The sequence below is a fragment of the Ostrinia nubilalis genome, chromosome 17 (assembly GCF_963855985.1).
Source record: "Ostrinia nubilalis chromosome 17, ilOstNubi1.1, whole genome shotgun sequence".
Taxonomy (NCBI): domain Eukaryota; kingdom Metazoa; phylum Arthropoda; class Insecta; order Lepidoptera; family Crambidae; genus Ostrinia; species Ostrinia nubilalis.
This window is the reverse complement of record NC_087104.1, coordinates 12,062,256-12,081,891: the sequence shown is the minus strand read 5'-3', so window position 1 is coordinate 12,081,891 and position 19,636 is coordinate 12,062,256. Positions and strand designations below refer to the sequence as shown.

Genomic DNA, 19,636 nt, shown 5'->3' with positions numbered 1-19,636 from the left:
GAATACGGGCGTAAGAAAAATCTTAATTCACAAGTGGATAGGTTTTGGGAGTAAAATAAAACTTTGATGATTTCAATAAATTATAATAATAAAAATTAAATTACAGTCAACTTAATTCAGAACTTAAATTACTTCTTCTTTGTCGGTAGGAACATAGCCATGAAGATCACACCTGTAAAGTTAGACATCATCATTAGAAAATAGAATGTAAGGTTTACAAAAATCATCTCTATGGCTACGACAATAAGGATTTCAAGGACTATTTATCTTCTTCTTCTTTTCGTGTCGACAACAAACCTACCCAGTGTCAGCCCAAATCTCTTGGAAGTCTTTAAATAGACTTCGGACGCAGGTTGGCCATAGTAAGGACATCTGGTCAGGTGGGGATTCTTGGATGGCTTAAACATGGAGTGCAGGTGCGGTTTTGTTCCCCAGTCGATGAAGCACCTGACGTCGTGCCCTGAGTAGCAACTGCACTCAGGAGGGTTTGATGAGTGCTGCTGACAACGCCACTCTTGTGGCGGAGTTTTGGGCTGACACTGTGTAGGACTATTCACGATTAATATCTAATACGAGTACTCCATATAACGTACATATCATGACACCAGCCAAGCTATAGAAAGGTATGACGCAGCCCATCTTCAGTAATACAGGGAATCCAATGTTCCCCACCAGGGTGCCTATTCTCCCCATCATCATTATCATTGAGATCGCCAATGTCCTGAAAACAATATCATTGTCAACTTCTATACAAGAAATAAAAATAAGAAGCATTTTAGTTGCAAAGTAACACCTACATTACAATTACTTAAGATTCTATGGTATGTAATGACAAATCCTACTAATATTATAAATGCAAAAATTTGGATGTCTGGATGTCTGGATATTTGTTACTCTTTCACGCAAAAACTACTGAACGGATTTTGTTGAAACTTATAGTATTATTGTTTGTAACCCAGATTAACATTATAGGCTATAATTTATGCCGACCTGTGACACTAAATTTCACGCGGGTGAAGCCCCGGGCAAAAGCTACTGGTGAATAAACGGAAAATGGTGGAAAAGTGGAAATTATTGGGGGAGGCCTATGCTCAGCTGAGGACGTCTTGTGGCTGAAATGATGATGATGATGATGAAGATGACTCAATATTCAGCTTGACGTCCCGTCGTCTGTACCTACATATAGTAGGTACAGACGTCACATTTAAAATAGTGGAAGCAAAGCATTCTCAACATTGTTATTCACTTAGTAACTTTAAGTGCTGGACGTTAAGTTAAAGTTAATAAAGAAGAAATTCCAAATCTAGATTTTGATAAGGCACCCTGCATTGCACCGCAAGGTGAAATTAAAATCCACGTTATCCTTTGACCGGACACAGCCAAAATAGAACGGTAAAATTAAAATTTTGGCTCAAACTATACAACCGGTACTACTGTACTGGAGTATGTACTCTGGTAACTAGATATTAAATAAAAATACTACCTACAATAGGTGCAGATAAAACAAAAAATATGTTAGATGAGGTATAATGTAATTTTAAAGCTTTTAAGTCCATAACTTGAGGCACAACTGCTCGTGGCACAAAACTACCCTAAAATTATCTGCGCAAAATTTGAACCCTCAAAACAGCAGCGCAAACCATCTGTTGGTCATATTATCAGAAAAAAACGAAGTCCGACGGCCGTCGAAAAATCGAAATATTACATGTCAACATTTTTAATTTAAGTTTTGTATATAATTATTTTAAATAAGTATACTGATTTATTTTCACTATATCTGAACAATGCCCTAACAAGGCACGCGATAGGTCAAACTTGGCCTGAAGAATAAAGGGATATTTAATTTAAAATTTCCATAATAGCATGCTTACTCAAGTAGGTACTTACATTCACATTATTTTGATAGGACTTCTATTCAAGTTTGCCTTGAGACTTTTTTATATTTATTTATTTTCAGCTCACATTTACAAATCCTTGAATAAAAGTGTATTTATTTATGATCTTTCAGAACTTATTGCTTGATATTTTACTATGAAAATTTTGCTAGAATATAATTTGTTGATGTAAATTTTATTAGTATTCAGTATTCACTTTAGAAATAAGTATTTAAAAATATTAGTTCTGAAATTTATTATAAACTAGCAGCCGTTTTACCCCTTTAGGAGTTGAATTTTTCAAAATCCCCTCTTAATGAGCACCAACGTTCTAAAAGGAATCCCCATGCAAAATTTAAGACTCTTAGCACTTGTAGTTTCTGAGATTTCGTGATGAGTGAGTTAGTCAATCTGTGACCTTTTTCGTAGATTTATTATACTCGTATGCAGAATAAGTGTAGGCTAGTTCTTTATTTCGAAAATTGGGGATGATGATGACGATGATGAAGATACATAAAGTTACGTACCTCGTAGTCGTCGGAAAGAATTCCATGATGAATGCTTGATTGAAGCTCATCATTGATTGTGACAAAGCACAGTCTGTAGCGAAGAGTGAGACAACGAGAGCTTTAGACGTCGCCCATCTCATCCCCAAGGTAATGCCGACTGTTAAACACGAGCCTATGATTATCAACGGTTTCTTTCCAACTTTGGTCACTAGCATCCCTGATAGGAAGTAGGGTATGATGGAAACAGATCCGAGGATGATACTGTTGATATAGGTCTCGGCACCACTGGTTTTCTGGAACAAAATTTACTGTATGAAGAATTACTGTATAAAGAATAACAGCTTACGATTAAACTCAATGAAGCGCACTTTTTGGAGACCCACTCGAACCCATCCAAGTGACCTAGAAGCACTAAGAATCATTCGGCACAAAAACACTGCTAAAATAATCCCTTTGCTTAGCAATATCCCACCCAGTGGCGAAAAAGAGTCAGGCAGAGATATAACAGTCGACAAGTTCTTTTTAGCTTTCGCTGATCTGTTCGATCTGATCGCATGACCCATGACAGTCTGCGCGACCTGTCATTGGCCTATGATCGCACCGGCGATGGCGATCTGCACGCGTTGGTGTGGTTGAAGCTATAGCATCTTGCCTTGCGTTCTTTAATTTTTTTGTTCACATTCCTGTCATTTCTAAATGTTCTAGGCCTTTCATATTAAAGGTAACTATTATAATTATTACAATAAAATTGTCACTTACAGGTATACACACAGCCGTCTCATTCCTTGTTTCAACGAGATTATGTGTATAAGTATCCAACATCTGACATAGATTTTGAGTGTCCCCATTCTCTGTGATAAAACTGTTGTGTTCGACAATTGTGGACACCTGGGGAAACCACAACCTCACTACGTTGTACCTGGAATATAAAATTAAAGTATTAGAAGAGTGAGACGTCGACCCACTAGGTGGACCGACGATATCGTAAAAGTAGCAGGAAGGCGCTGGACGCAGGCCGCTACCAACCGGGCAACATGGAAAACATCAGGGAGGTCTATTTTCAGTGGACGTCCTATGGCTGAGATGATGATGATGATGATGATGATGATGAGAAGCCATTGGAAATAGACTGCCAAGAATCATGGATGCTAAAATTTTACACGGTTGTTTTAGGACAGATTTCTACTATTATTTTGCGCCTTGATTCGGCTGAAGCTTAAAACATAAAACATTGGAGGGGTACTTACAGATTCATAATACAAAAATTCATTGAGCATATTAGAATGAGGTAAAATAGTAAAGGTTTTTGGAACATAGGCTTCACATTGTGAAGGCCCACGACAATATGGTGGGCGAATCCGTTGTTTTTATTTTCTTGAACTTTTTCTAGTTTTTGCTTCTCTTTCTCTATTTTAAATAGGTCTTTAAACTGAAACAAATGTTATTTCGTTAATTATTTCGCTTTCTGTTTTTATTCCTAGAAAATATCTTCACATTCATTTTTGTTCAAATCAAATCAAATCAAATCAGTTTATTTGCGTGAAAAGTGGTCTACAAGTTCTTACAATATTAAGATGTCCGCACAGTCCACCAGAAGCTGGCATGCAAATATTGTTAACATTATATTTATAACATTAAAAAATTACATTTTGGTTTTTAATTAATAACTTTTACAAGTCTATTTCAGATTCTAGGTACTCATTTACAGAATAATAACATTTAGCTTTTAGCCAATTCGTTAATTTCTTTTTGAATATGTTAAGAGGAAGTTCAGTTAGTGAGTACGGCAACTTATTATATATTTTTATGCAGGTTGGGTAACAGTTCCTTTTATAAAATTGGGTTTGCATTTTGGGCAGCAATAGCTTTCCCCTGTGCCTTATTGATTTGACTGCATAGTCATCCTTATTCACAAATAAATGTGGATATGTTTTTACGAAAACACAGCAGTCTAGTATGTACATTGAAGGAAGAGAAAGCAAATTTAGTTTTGGGAATAACTGCCTGCATGAAGTTTGAGGTGAAACCCTACATATAGCACGAATACACCGTTTCTGTGAGATGAAAGCTCTGGGCATATCAACAGAATTACCCCAGAGTAGTAGGCCATATTTGAGATTAGATGCTACATATCCGTGATACGCCATTAATGCAGCTTTTTGATGTATTTGATTCGTTAAGCGCCATAGAGCATAAGAAAATCTGTTTAGTTTTTTACATACTTTTTCTACATGCTGTTTCCAGGAACACTGATTGTCTATAATGAAACCCAAGAAATTAACTGTTTTCGATTCTGTTATATGTTCTCCATTAATTAGTATGTCAAGTGTATTATCTTTTTGCTTTCGATTGTAAAAATTTAGGTATTTAGTTTTATTAATATTTATATGTAGGTTATTCCATTCAAGCCAATTAACTATATGCGTAACAGTATTGTTAATGTCTTTGTTGTAATTTTGAGAGTGGCATCTTGATATTACTACTGATATATCATCAGCGAACAGATAACAATGATGATCAGTTACTGTAGGTAAGTCATTTATATAGATTATAAACAACAGTGGCCCCAAGATAGTTCCCTGTGAAACGCCAACATTGTTCACAGAAACTATGGATTTTGAATTTGTTTCTTCTTTGCTAGTGTTTAAAGATTTGACTTGTACGTATTGGCGGCGATTATGAAGATAAGATTTAAGCCAATCAAGTGCCGTGCCTCTTAAACCATATTTGTCGCATTTTTTCAGGAGAATTTCATGAGAAACAAAGTCAAATGCCTTGCTCATGTCAAAAAATATAGCTGTAGCATCTATACCTTTATCAATACACTCTGTTACGTTTTTTATTAAGTTAAAAGTTGCAAGCGTAGTGGATTTACCCTTACGAAATCCATTTTGTCTATTAGTTAAAATGTTGTGTTTTTCGAGAAATTTATAGATCCTTGTATGCAATGCTTTTTCAAAAACTTTAGCCAACACGGGTATTAAAGCAATTGGTCTATAGTTATCCATTTTATCTCTTTCATCTTTTTTATGTATGGGATATATGACCGACAATTTCAGTTTTTCAGGAAAACTGCCCTCTGTAATTGATTGATTTACTAGGTGACTCAGGACATCACATAAAATTCTAGCACAATATTTCAAGATTTTTGTAGGAAATTCATCGTATCCCACTGAAGCTGTATTTTTGAGAGAATTAATTATTTTAAATATTTCATCACTTGTAGACGGGTAGAGAAAAATACTTGCAGCTATCGGTTGGATATTGGTATGAGCAGATGGTAATTTAGATTTTGTCGATTTGTTGGTCATGTCAATATAGAATTTATTAAAATGATTACAGATGTCAATAGGATTCAATGTCAGAGTGTTATTATGTTTTATTTTATTTATATACTTATTATTGTTATCAGTGTCTGTCTGCTCGAATGATTTAACTATATTCCATGTCGATTTACATATGTTTTTACTTTTTTTAAGGTATAATTCATTTGTCAGCCTTTGTGATTTGCTTATACATTTTTTTAGAATACGCGAGTAATTTTGATATTTTCTTTTGTTAAGAGTATTAGAGTTTGCATAGTATTTAAAGCGCAGTTTACGTTTTGAGACACATGACTTTTTTATACCTACGGTTATCCACTTATTACCTTTTTTTTTATGGTCCATCTTAATTTTTAGTTTAGGAAAGCATAATTCAAAAAATAGAATCAAAGTTTCATGAAATATATTAAAAGACTTATTTACATCAGTGGCATCATAAACGTCAATCCATGAGAGAGATGAGATCGCTTCAGCGAATTTTCTCATATTGTCTTGACTAAAATCTCTCCTAAATACGAACCATGTTTTTAATTTCCTTTGTATATTTTGTTTTGGTAATTTGGTTTAGCAGTTTCGTTAAAAGAGTTTTCAGTAACAGTTTGTATATTAAAGAAAATACAATTTTTAAAATTACTGCATATTATCTGAATATTTCTATTCAATAAATTAGTGTTAAGATATTTATTTTGCAGTAAGTTTAATACAATAACTGTGTTATTTTGATATTTTTCTAGTGCAACGGTTAACTTAATAGATATTTTAGTAGGATTACAGTCGTTTTCACCAACACATAGGATTACTATATCCTTTGGGTTCAAGTTTAATGTATCAAGTCCCTTCAAAACCTCTTCAGTAGGTGCGTATGTTTTTATGGTTGAAAATATACTATATTTTTCATATGGGCCGTTTTTCCTCAAATCGGTCATTCTTGCCGCCAGACCAGTGCACTGTTGAGTACCAAATATGTGTATTTTGCGAGGTGTAGGTATCTGATTGACTGGGGGCATGACGTTGCAGAGTTCTTTTTTGTTGTTGTGACTAGTCGAAATATTTTTTTCTTGATCAGATTTTTTATCGAGTATTTGTGTTTCTTTTTCAGCGTAGGTTGGCTGAATATTTGCCGGCCTTTGGTTGACGAGATAATCAATTGATCCATGTTCTGGGTGTTTTAGCTCGAGAGAATTTAGTGGCGTTCTTCCAGTATTTTCTAGTATAGTTCGATTAATACTTGTCCGATCTTTACTTGATGAACGTTTTTTATCCGTAGTTTTACAAATTTCAGTTAGTGTATGTATTTTCAGCTTGTATTCTTCTAATTGGTTTTTTAATGTTCCATTTTCAGACATTAGTTGCTCAATTTCATTCTCAGCTATTTGAAGTTTTATTTCCAAATCTTGATTTTTTTCTTTTAGTGTTTCTAAGTCATTTATATCTAGTCCCAGATCAGGGCAACTTCGACTTAGATGACTGCAGCTATTTAATGTTGATTCATTAAAGAAATCTTCTTCATCGCTTAACGACTGAAAAGAGTTTTCAGTTGAGATATTGTATGAAAGTTTGGGGTTTTGTGATGCATTCTTATTTTCTGTCGATTTTTCCGTTTGCTTTTGTGTTCGTCCTTGTGCCAGTTTTGGAGTACTTCGCTTTGAGATCAAGATGGCTTTCGATGTCTTTTCTGTACATATTTGACATTTCCAGTTTGTTCTTCTTTGCGGCGACATTAGATAGAATACATTTTCATTAACATTTGCACATTTAATGTGATATGTGTTCTTACAGTTGGAGCAAGTTAAATTGCGTCTGTGAGTAATGACTTTTTTACATTCTTTGCATTTCAGAGTCATTTTGTTTTTGTCAATATAATAAAATAAAAACAATAACAAAGAAAATATATACCAAAACAGAATCCCAAACAAAAAACAAAAATATTTTTTTTTTTGTCTCAGCCGAGGTTCGAACGCTCAATCCTTGGAATCCGTTCTTGGTGAACGCGTTTTGTACAACTCGGCTATCAGTTCTTACAGTCAGTGTGTCGAAATTATGGGTCAGGTTGCTGCGTAATAGTGCTCTAGTTCTTGCGCGTAGTAATGTAAATTTGTTGTTTTTGTCTTCCACCGTCACAAAACGTACAAGTTAAAAGTCTCACTTGAGTTTTTGTAAAACGTTTTTAGAGATTACGTTCACAATATCACACGTATAGTCGTTGTTTTTCACAGTTCGGCTTGGTTTTAAGTACTGCACACACTAATGTAACTTTTATTGACATTGTTTCACTTTATCCTATATAACTGGATTAATTTACACGGAGCGTTTGAAAACACGTCGTAGCTAAGTATCAGTATTACTTATTAGATTATGTTTATATATAATTAATTATATTTAGATTATGTTTATATATGTGTATGTGTTACTTATTAGATTATTTCATTTTGTTTTAACAACTTTATTTACATAGAGTAAATTAATCATGTGTAGAATATGTTAATCCTGAGATGTTATTGGCCTTCAAACAACCACAGCTGTTTATTTTACAAAAGAAAATTATTTACGCTTGGCTCGGTAGTTCATGAACCGAACTATAACAGCTATTGGCATGTGTTTGAATTCTAACTACAGTAAAATTAAATGTTAGTTACACAAACGTTTTACTAGAGTAATAACAATAATTGAGTGATATTATAGTTAAGTAGAAACCACGATAGCCGAACGGTGAAGGGGTCGAACTGGCTGACTCGACATCTGAGGAACGCGGGTTCGAAACTTGCCACTGCTTGACCATTGTAGTGATCTGACTCGTAAAAAAATGTTTTTAGCTTAGTACGAGGGGGTAACGGGACTATTAGTAATTTCTACTTAGAAAAAAAATTTATAATTAAAATAGTTCAAATTACTAACTATGTCATAAGCTCACCGGAGACTGATCTTCTGCTTTTCTATTGTTCATCCTGTATATCTTGGTGAGGATGGCTCTAGTTTCTGCATATTTTCCTTGCGTTACCATGAACTTAGGGCTTTCGGGCACGAATATGTATAAAATACAGGCGGTGAAAGACCACAGAGACATGAGGTAGAGGTAGAAGTTCCAGGTGTTGAGGACTAAAAAAATACGAATTACATGATTTTCTATGACTCTAATCCCATCGATCGTTCCACCACTGTATAGCAAGGATTTACAGTTAGACCAATGAAACCCAACCAGTGATTAGAAGTTGTTCCCTCATCAGCCAGACAGTTTTGACAGTTCCAATTCCTTGCTAGACAATCTTTTGAGGGTAGCTGCCAAAGCCACGATGACTCAAGCTTCATGATGCACCAACATTCTAACCCATAATGGGAGCATACGCTGACAAACTTTCAGCTTTTATAAAATGAATGATGTAGATCTGGCGTTTACTAGTCTACAAGCAATCATGGGACACATTTGAGAGATAAATATGAAACCAGTCCAAGCAAGAGTTTCAATCAAGCAGGTGGAAAATAATTGGGACTTCTTGATGAAACTAACAATAGGATTCTCACCAATTTTCCCATCAAACAGGGTATACCTCCAGTTGTTGGTCAGGATTCCCCATGACATAACCGCGAGGAGAACCTGCGCCACTGACGCGAATGAGGACTGGCAAATGACGACGCGATCACGGATGCCGTTGTGGCAGAACTCTGACGTCAGAGTGATCATAGCACTGAATGATGTGGCAAATCTGGAATAGGTAGTGAAGGAGGTAATATTAGTTGTTTATGGAAAAGAAAAACGCATAGTCAGCAAAATTGCTAAACTTAAGTGGCTGTGACCAAGACATCTCGTAGAATAAAATTATTAAAGACCGTTGGGGCAGAAAAGTTCTAGAGTGGTAATCACTGATTGTAAAACTTATTAAAGGCCAGAAGAAACTCCAAAGATCCACCAACTGGGCCAAAGATCTTCTGAAGTTCATAGGAAGCGTCTGAATGCAGTTAGCGCAGCTAAAACTATAGAAATTAAGAAGTTTTTTCTTTCATTAATACGAATTATTTAAATGATGCTAACGGGCTTTTGATGTGATACAATTTGAATATACTTACAGAATACCCTCTAGGAATTTGGAAGTGATTAGAACTTCATAGGATTGACTAGTTCCAGCGACAATCATAAAAAAGCAAGAGCCCCCCAATCCTGTATAGGTGAAGACTTTCCTCCCGAAGGTGTCTGTGAGGAAGCCCGCCACTAATGTTGAGAAGAGCATGCCTGTAAATACAAAAAAATGACTCTAAATTGAAACCCTACTGCCAATCATTCTTAAATTATGCTAAGGTATAAAAGCGTCTTTCCTATACGGGCTTTATTTTTAACCTCAAGTACATACTGTAAATATCCGATTAATTTGATTTAAAGAAACAAAGGCTATAAAGTGAAATTGAGATTAAAGAGTTACATAAATATCCAATTCTGTATATTGTTCTGAAGAAGATTGCTTAATTTTACTGGCGCGGGCATAACAGGGATATTTAAAAAAAAAGCATTGCCCAATCATGAAATATTCGACTCAATTATGAACAACTCTTACTTTGAACCGTGTTGTTTTGGAAACTGTTAAAAACTGGTAAAAATAACCCAATATAATACCTACAATTTGACGCTGCAAATAATTCGTAACACCCAAAGTAGCCAAAAATTTCGCAACATCTTTGTTGCAATAAAATTGAAATAAGGTTGTGTTGTCAACGTTTTGGACACTTTGCGTACACGAATTATCTGTCGCTACTGGTTTTAAACTAAACCTGTAAAAGTTGCTTTTGTTTGTAAAGCACGTGAAGGTAAACACTGTAGTATATTGAGTAGTTGTAATAGAGGTGAATTTGCAACAAAAATGACACAGTCAGATCTGCTTACCTATGTAAGGGACAGCATTCAACAGTCCCTTTTCGACTAGATTCATTTTCAGGTCACATTCTGCGCTCGGTAACAGATACGACGTCGTGTTGCTTGTCAAAATTCCGCTGACGAAAGCACAAAATGAGCTGAGTAGTATTTGTATATGGAAGAGTCCGAAGCCACATTTTTTTAACGCGTCATTCACTTCTTGCATAGGTGTTGGAGCTTTGGCTTCTATGCGATCATTGTCTGAAAGGAAAGGATAAATACTTTTATGTGTTTTCAAATGGATGATAATTAATTGTTCACAAAGGGTGAATTGTGAGTTTGTAAATGCAAATCTCACGCAGTCTTATTGATCATCAGTAAAAATAGCTATATAGGCAGGCCGCTACCAATCGATCAACATGGAAAACATTGGGGGAGGCCTATGTTCAGAAGTGGACGTCTTACGGTTGAAATGATGATGATGATGAAAAATAGGTATACAATGTTTTATGACGTCACTAATGTCTCTGAGATCTAGTAGTCAGAAAGTGGGACTCTTATCTGTCCTGGATTCCAAAGTAGGGCACAAAAATCGAAAAGTTTGTTGGGAACGTGCTTGGATCAAACTGAATTTTGAAATGAAATTAATTTTTGTGGTTTCGCCACCCACGTTAAGCGCTAGATAGCTAATAAAATCTGACACTATTTAAAATAATCTAATCTACAGTCATTTTCTTTGAACTTTTTCACAAATTCTCAACTTGGATATTTCACCAAGATTCTAGACCAATGTAGACTTTTAATCAAATAAAGTCATCCGAGTCTGATTTATTAGGGTTTGACCTTAGTTGTAAAAACACATTAAAATAATACTAACTTCAGTAACACTCGTGCTAATAACGGAATGATAACACTGCCCAACAAATTTAAACTTTTTAAAATTTTCCAAGAATATTATTATTATGTTTCAAGTATTATGGTGTGCTAATTTCAAAAATCACACCAGAATTTGCGTAGCAGCTCTAGTTTTCGAGATTTTTCATTCTACCCGCATTGAAGGTGACGGAGCATTATTCGTCAAATTTAAACGGGTACATTAAAAAAAATCGCAATTAAAACAATGGCTACGAAGGAAAGACGTTGTTTAAACGATCCAAATAGTTTTTGTATTATTTGTGGCTTATATCGAGCCTTTACCGCCATTTTAGCGCAACCGACAAAAACCAAATTTTACAGGAGAAGGTTTTTTTTAAATATTTTTAATCAGAAGTGTGCTAATAACAAGAAAAATGACATACGTTAATGATTTTTAGGGATTTAAATAATGACTGAAAATAAAACAAAAATAATGAGTATTTATGCCATTTATGGCGCATACAATATTTTTGCTGTCACAGTCTATAGATATTCGGGCGTTTACGATAACATTACCTATCAAAATTACTATGTCCAAGAAATTATAATTGTTAAGTAAATAGGCATTTTAAAAGGTTTTTAAATGAAATATCCACATAATAATCAAAAATTATTTATTCATGAGAAATTTCTTCTTGTACAAATCAAATAACACCACTTATTCAACCACTTATTGCATCTAGAGATTGCAAATATTCAATTGTTTTCTATTTCGAATATTCGAAAAAATTTTTAGTGATATTCGAATATTATTCGAATACTTTCAAAAAATAAAAAGCACTTAAAATATCAATGTTTTTATTGCTGGTTTTATTGCTTTAAGAACCATGTTTTAACTATTTAACAATAAAGTTGTTAAAACAGTTATAAAATTCTCATCATCATCATAATTTCAGCCATAGGACTTCCACTGCTGAAGATACGCCTCCCCCAATGACTTTCACAATGACCGGTTGGCACCGGCCTGTATCCAGCGCTTTACCTTTTTCTCAAAATTTGATCTTCCTAGCCGAATCGTTTGTCAGAGGTAAACATACTTGTCAACAGTCAACAGTCTCGAGAATCGAGTTCTAACCGAAACATGGACGTTGGACAAGCTTCGTTTTGTCCATTATCATCCGAAGGCCTACCTGTTGGGAGACTCGATTAAAGTCTTCGAGCATTGTGCCAAGGTCTTCAAGCGATTCTGCCATGATCACAATATCGTCAGCAAACCGCAGCTGAGTGATGTATTTGCCATTAATAGGTATTTATGCCGAATACTTTCCATTCAAGGAGCTTGAAAGCGTCTTCCAATTCAGAGGTCAACGGTTTCGGAGATATAACATCTACCTACCTCACGCCTCGCCGCAGAGGAATCACCCTTGTGCTTTGCTCCTGTACTCGGACCGACATGGTAGCGTTTCTGTACAGGCATTTCAGCACTTCGATATACCAATAGTCTGAGAGACTGCAGCACTGCTTAAGTCTCGATCGAATCAAAGGCCTTCTCATAGTCCAAGAAGAGCACCACCACGCTTCTATCCCATGCCTCTGGCATTGTTCCCTGAAGTAAGACGGAGTTAAAGAGTCTCTGAACGAGTTTCGGTGTTCCACCTGCGTTCAAAAGCTCCGAGGTTATGCCGTCATCACCTGGTGCCTTGTTGTTCTTTAGCTGTTTGAGAGCCTTCCCAATCTCGTATAGGCTGATATACGGGATGTCTTTGGTATAGTGTCGCGTTAACCTATCTCTTGCGTCTGTTGCTGAGCTATTAATAGGTTGGGAGGTATATAGCTGTCCATAGATCTTTTCGATCTCACCCAGAACCTCGGCTTTTGTTGACGTTACCGTCCTCCGTCTTCAGCATCGTCAGCTGACTTTGATCAATAGAGTTGTCTCTTTCAAGTTATTTGGAACCTTGGTTACGCTCTATCGCCTCTTTTATACTATGTGTATCAAAGTAGCGAAAGAAACACAACTACGTAAAAATGAACAGAAAAGGTAGAAACAAGACAACTTAGTGTTCACAAATGCAGTCGGTAACATCAATGACTAGTTTTTTTAGTTGGTGATATGTATTTGATGCTTCCGACTGCATTTGCAAACACTAAGTCGTCTTTTTTCTATCTTTTCTGTTTATTTTTGTAATATTTGAATATTCGAATACATGTTAATTTACTATTCGAATACTAATTTGAAATTAAAAATTCGAATATTCGAATATTCGATTGCAATCTCTAATTGCATCAGAACTTTTGCGGATATAAACAACAGGTTTGTTTATTAGTAAACGCCCACAGTGAAGCGCTAATGTCGCTTGCGATAACAAGTGCGGTCGCTTGCGATAAAATGCATGTGTCGCTTACGTTAAGTTTTAAAAAAAATGTGTATTCACGATAATTTTAGCACTTGCTGTAACTTTGTAACGGTTTTTTTTTGGCGGGAAACACCAACAGGGATGGGTCCGTTACGGTTTAAAATACTAGAATCGATAAAAAACGGTTTTTTGACAAAAGTGTCGCTTACGATAATTTGGCGGTAAAGGCTCGATATACCTTCGCAAAGTATCGTAAATCGATCACGGCCTTCGTTAAATATGCGTTTTTTAACTACTTTTATCTTAACATTTCTTTGGTGTTGGAAAAACTGAAGTATGAAGAGCATAGCTGGAAAATCTGTGTAGATTTGAAAATAGTGAATTTTCGCTTAGGACAACAGGTAGGTTATATTAAGTATTCATGTTTCATATGTTTATGGGACAGCCGCGACAATAACAAACATTGGACTCAAAAAGTGTGGCTACTGAGGGAGTCAGTAACTGCTGCTAAGCAAAATGTAATAAATCGACCTTTAGTTCATCAAGACCGAACTTTATTGCCACTACTCCATATAAAACTTGATATTAAAGCAGTTTGTAAAAGCCCTCAATAAAGATGACAAATGTTTTGCTTATCTGTCAAAAAAAAAATACTAGACTGAACAATGAAAAGTTGAAAGCAGGCATTTTCGATGGACCACAGCATAGACAACTGATAAAAGACCCAACCTTAGTGGAATCTATGAACGAACTTGAAAAGCGAACCTGGAAAATGTTTCGTTTTAGTTATTCCAAATTTTCTTCGGAATCATTAATCAGACAACGATTTCCAATTAATTAATATTATGTTGTCTAATTTGAAAGACTAAGGATGTAACATGAGCATTAAACTGCATTATTTACATTCTCATTTGGATCGATTTCCTGATAACCTTGGAGATGGAAGGTAAAAGTTTTCACCAAGATATTCGCACTTTGGAAAAACGTTACCAAGGCAAATGGGACATACATATGATGGCCAATTACTGCTGGAATCTTCGTCGGGATCTGATACAGGCACAGCATTCAAGAAAATCTAATAAAAGACATTTTTTTCCTCAACCACAGTTGCTGTTTTAAATAAAGTACGTAAAAAATCGTATTTTTGTAATAATTTTTAACTTGGGTATAAAATGAAAACTAGAGCTGCTAGAAAGAAACCAATGGTGTTTTCGTAATTAGCGCACTTCATTTTACTGAAAACAAACAAAAAATCTCTGGAAAATTTTTCAGTGTTGACCAGTGTAATCATAAACGTACGCTATGATAATAAACTACTTTACATAACGAATACACATTTGTACAAACAGTAGTAGATACTGTTTAGTAATATAGTCCGCCTGGCTAGCTACCACCATCTTACCTAAGTCTGTCGCCATAACAACAATGTTAACAGCATTATTGTGTTCCGACAGTTAGAGGTAAGATAGCCAGTTCCTCCGTGGTTGAGGATTCCGGGTGAAGCTCGCTTCCACCTTCGGCCTGATCGTCACTTACCTACCATCAGGTGAGATACAGGCCAAGAGCTTCCTCGTTGTGGATAAAAAAAAATATTTTTACCCGAATATTTTGGGCATCTCTGACTAATTAAAAATAGGTTTGGTCATCTGTAGATCAGTGCTTTTGCCTTGAAAGGGCATACTTTACCAGGAGGGGGATGTTTTCCAAATTTTTCACGATAATCATTGTTGAAAATGGTAATTTCAAGAAATGGCTGTGAACATTTTCATCTGTCGAATTTGCGTAAAGAAGTTTTGTAAGGAACTATCAATGTAGACCTAAAAATTCAGAATATCTTTCGTCAATATTTTAACTTATTTAGTTATTTATACTTTTGCACAAAAAGACTGTACGTACAGTGGCGGACTTAATGCCAGGTGGCATTCTCTGACTAAGGCGGTGCAATAAAATAACTTATTGGCCGGGGCCTTACGAATATCCATTCGAGTACAATGCTTTATAATCAGCCTTCTTCTGTTTCATCTAACGGTCCTAGTCTTTTGAATTTTAGCAACTTTCTCCATCCTCTAGTCAGTCTGTCTATCAAGGAAGAATTGTAAAATCTAGCTAACACATAATAGCTACTGAGGGTTTTTTCCGCGAGCGAAAGTCAGTAAATATAACTTTATCTTAATTTGTAAAACATTTAAATTATCAAAACGCTCAGTTTTACTATTTGTTTGTTTATTAGATAAGATCTCTGTAAAGTTGTATGATTGAATGACGAGATATCTACTTACAAAATTAATTAATTAAGCGTTTTCCACGAAATCTGTTTATCAAAGGCATACATAATAATATGAAGTTGAAAAATTTGTTTGTTTGGTTGAACTTGCTAATTTCAGGAACTACAAGTCCGATTTGAAAAATTACAACTGTCTACAGTATTTTTGCGCACGGGTTATGCATAGCTTATTTTTATTGCTTTAATACCTAGAAATAAGAATAGCAACAAAAAAATGTTCTGAATTTGCTTTTATGTGTAAAAAATAGAAAAAATGCATATCAATGAATGTATGAAACATGGACATAGAGATGATTCAATTTGTTGCCAAATATTTTTATTTCTTTCTTTCTTTCATTCTTTCTTATTATTAAAACATACTAAACAATCATTTAAGATTCATTCTCACAAGAGATGTTTTAAAATAGAGTCCAAATATTTATTAAAAATGAAAAGTTCTACTTCCCTGTCATGTTCCATAGAAGATTTTTCTCATAAAAACCTAACCCTATCATGCTTTCAGGATACTGGCCTTGGTAACGTCGTGTCTCAAATCTCACTATATTTTGACGGAAGCGTGCCTCCTGTTCTTGCGAATAAGCCCCCATAATTATCTATAAATGTATCCCAATGAGAATGTGACGTGCATCTTTAGAGACATTCTACTATGAAGATGGAAAATTCAAATCGCTATAACTTCTTCAAAAGCAAATATTTTCGATTTGTAATCGCACTTTTTTATATAAATTAGGTTATATAATCAGAATATAATAAGTAAAATCCATGCGCAAAAAAAAATATTTTTTTTGTTGACCGGTGATTATTATTGAGTTATTTAGCCCATTTATCGAGGAAGGCACTATCATGCTGCAAATAATAGGAGCACAGTTTGAAATAAAAATGTTGCGCAAACGAGTAAAAATATTAATACAGCTTGATAATGTTATAGTCCATTCAATAAAGCATTATAGATGGAAAACTGTAGAACACAATTTCTGACTTCAGCTAAGGGGCTAAGGGCGGGGACTTTTGCTATGTTCACCACCTAACTAGGCTAAATAAAGTCCCGAGGTCAGAAATTGTGTTCCACGGATTTCTCTCTACACCGTCGTTAAGGCATTCATTGACTGGACTATTATTAATTTGATTGAACTGTCTCTCTTTCTCATATTTTCGCAAAAAGTTAAAATATTCATGAAAATGTTTATGAATAATCTAAAATCATTTGAAATTGAAATTAAAACATGAAATTAAGTGGCGGATCATTCATAGGCGAATGATTTGATTGACGAACCCATAAAATTAAATTATACTCCGCGTATTCACAACACAAATTCAGGTGATATTTTAGTTGATAAAATAATTTGTTAATTAAATCTAACAGATTTGTTTATTAACACAGTATTTTATCCAATAAAATTTATATCAAATAGATAGGTATTTTTATAGTAGTTTTTCAAAAATTACTTACTTATATTAATTTTAATTTAACTGGACTTATTGCTTCGCGTGTCAATAAATACTTTTTTCCAACTTGCTGAAAAAAAAAAATCTCAATGATGGGCGCGTAAAATTAAAAAAATATAATGACTTGAGATGTCATGCTGTCATTATTACTAAATCATTGTGTCATTTTGTCCAAACAAAAATCATCCAAAAAATGTGATTTAAACAACAAATTCCAAGAAATGGAACAAAAATACACCAACTGCAACATGACGGAGGATTCGCCTCAGTTTCGCCAAATAATGGACCCTCTAATAGAGGCTTTAGTCAAACCAGACTATTTGAAAAGGGACCTCTTTTTCGCTTTATTGCTCATTGCAATGAAAGAAAACGACTTCCTACTACTTAAAAATGTCGACAGCGGATCTATCAACATCATAGACTACATGGTTACTAAAAAATCCAAGAATGTTATACACGAAGGCAGTTTTGTCCTCAACGGATTCCAGGACATGCCATTGAAGATCATCGCCTGTCCCATAAACGACACCATACTGATCATTGCTACAATACCAGAACTTTACAAACACGCTTACTCACTGTGTGTGAAATTGAACAAGTTTATTCATATCTCACCGCTCGGAATCCCGTCGCATTTCACAAATTTAAACGAGCTCTTCATAGATTTCAAGGATAAAATTGTAAATCCAGTGAAAGGCACCATATTGAACTACCATAAATTCCCGAGCGCGAATCTTTTCGGTCTCCCAGACGATATTATTCATAAAATACTCCTGAGTTTGGCTGTCAGAGATGTATTGAATATATCTGAATGTTGTAAAAGGCTCCATAGAATTGTAAAAGAGGATTCACTATGGTTCCGGATTTATGGCAGAGATTTTCCTAATAAACATAAAAGTGAGGAGAGATGCTGGCGGGAGGCGTATGTTGAGGAGTATTTGTTAAAACAAGAGGAGAAATTTAAGCTTCGGGGCGACGCCGAGACGGAGTTCCAAGACTTTGCGATGCCAAATTACACTAGACATGTACCCGAGTCGAGATGGGAAGTTATTTTGTGAAGTACCTACGCTTTGGTTGTCTTCGTTTACGTTATTGGAAATTTCACAGGGAGGCTCGTCAACAATCCTGGGTATACGCTTTAATTTGAATTTGTATTCGGGAAATGTTTTTGGATCGTAGCAATTCATCTTGGAGTTGTTTTAATTGTTTTGATTCTTGGAACGGAAGATGAAACGGCGTTTAATGTAAACAAACAGGTTTGCTCTTGTTTTTATTACGGTAATTTATTTATTTTTGTTCCATATTGCAACAGTGAATTTAATATTGTTTTTGAGTTTTCTTGATTTGGAATCCTCATTATTGATAGAATATTAGACCGTAAATTATTTTAAAATAAAAGGTGTTTTGTATTTCCCATCCGATAAATATATTTTTTGAAAGCTTACATCTTTTTTTATTTAAATACAGTTTTTCTTATTTTGATGTCTACTTAGACGATTTAACGTTTGTGATTAATGTCTTGAAATCTTAGATACTTACATATTTTAAATCAAATCCTTTAATCAAAACCTTTTTTATATATTTGGTTTTATGAAAGTAATTTTGAATACGAAATGCCGTACTACTACGCGCTAATAGAGCCTTTAAAACTAAAATCTTTCAGTATTCTGTTCACATAATTGTGACCCTTGTCATTAAGATGTTTTAATCAATAGAATAACGTAATTAACTCTGCTCATCATTTACTTAAGTTGTTATGCAAATTAGTAAACAGACCGCACCTGTGTCGGCTAAGGCTTGTAAATTCACTTCACTCATTTTGTTGTATAATTTAGTTCAATTTTCCATCACAATGCTTAAATTATTATCACCATGCTTCATCGCGTTGAAGCTATAACGTACTGATCCAATTGATAAAGTAGCACGCGTTTTATTTTATGCGCGAACGCATCTCGTACAGTCGGTGTCAATAGTTTTTCTTCTTCGTCACTACCCTCTTGCCAGAGTGGTTGTGGTCGTCACACCTAGTTTGGTGGCAAGCTTCACAATCCATCGCCATTCCTCCCGCATTGCAGCCTTTCTTGTGCACTCGTGGAGTGGACCATTGAGTGCAGTTTTGACCTGATCAGTCCAATGCATGGGCGACCT

General features: G+C 34.9%; 2 protein-coding genes across 2 annotated transcripts in view; one reads left to right on the top strand and one right to left on the bottom strand.

Annotated features, from left to right (window-relative positions):
- Window positions 1-19,636, top strand: part of LOC135080264 (hemicentin-2-like) — a gene marked incomplete at its 3' end in the record, with an annotated part of 312,023 nt that overhangs the window by 115,391 nt on the left and 176,996 nt on the right. The window lies entirely within an intron of this gene.
- Window positions 69-19,376, bottom strand: LOC135079750 (putative transporter SVOPL). Its single transcript, XM_063974357.1, has 10 exons — window positions 19,270-19,376; window positions 10,577-10,807; window positions 9,769-9,931; window positions 9,226-9,407; window positions 8,618-8,802; window positions 3,631-3,812; window positions 3,143-3,302; window positions 2,402-2,676; window positions 594-721; window positions 69-172 (listed from the first exon to the last, which is right to left on the bottom strand). The coding sequence occupies exons 1-10, from the start codon at window positions 19,304-19,306 to the stop codon at window positions 129-131; spliced, it is 1,587 nt and encodes a 528-aa protein (XP_063830427.1). The 5' UTR covers window positions 19,307-19,376; the 3' UTR covers window positions 69-128.

Excerpts from the sequence above, each read along its gene's own strand:
- LOC135079750 (XM_063974357.1), bottom strand. The coding sequence starts at position 19,306 with ATGAGTGAAGTGAATTTACAAGCCTTAGCCGACACAG. Across the intron at positions 8,803-9,225 it reads CCTGTTTGATGGGAAAATTG|TCCTCAACACCTGGAACTTC; the intron begins GTGAGAATCCTA and ends GTATTTTTTTAG. Across the intron at positions 3,813-8,617 it reads AAGCAGAAGATCAGTCTCCG|TTTAAAGACCTATTTAAAAT; the intron begins GTGAGCTTATGA and ends CATTTGTTTCAG.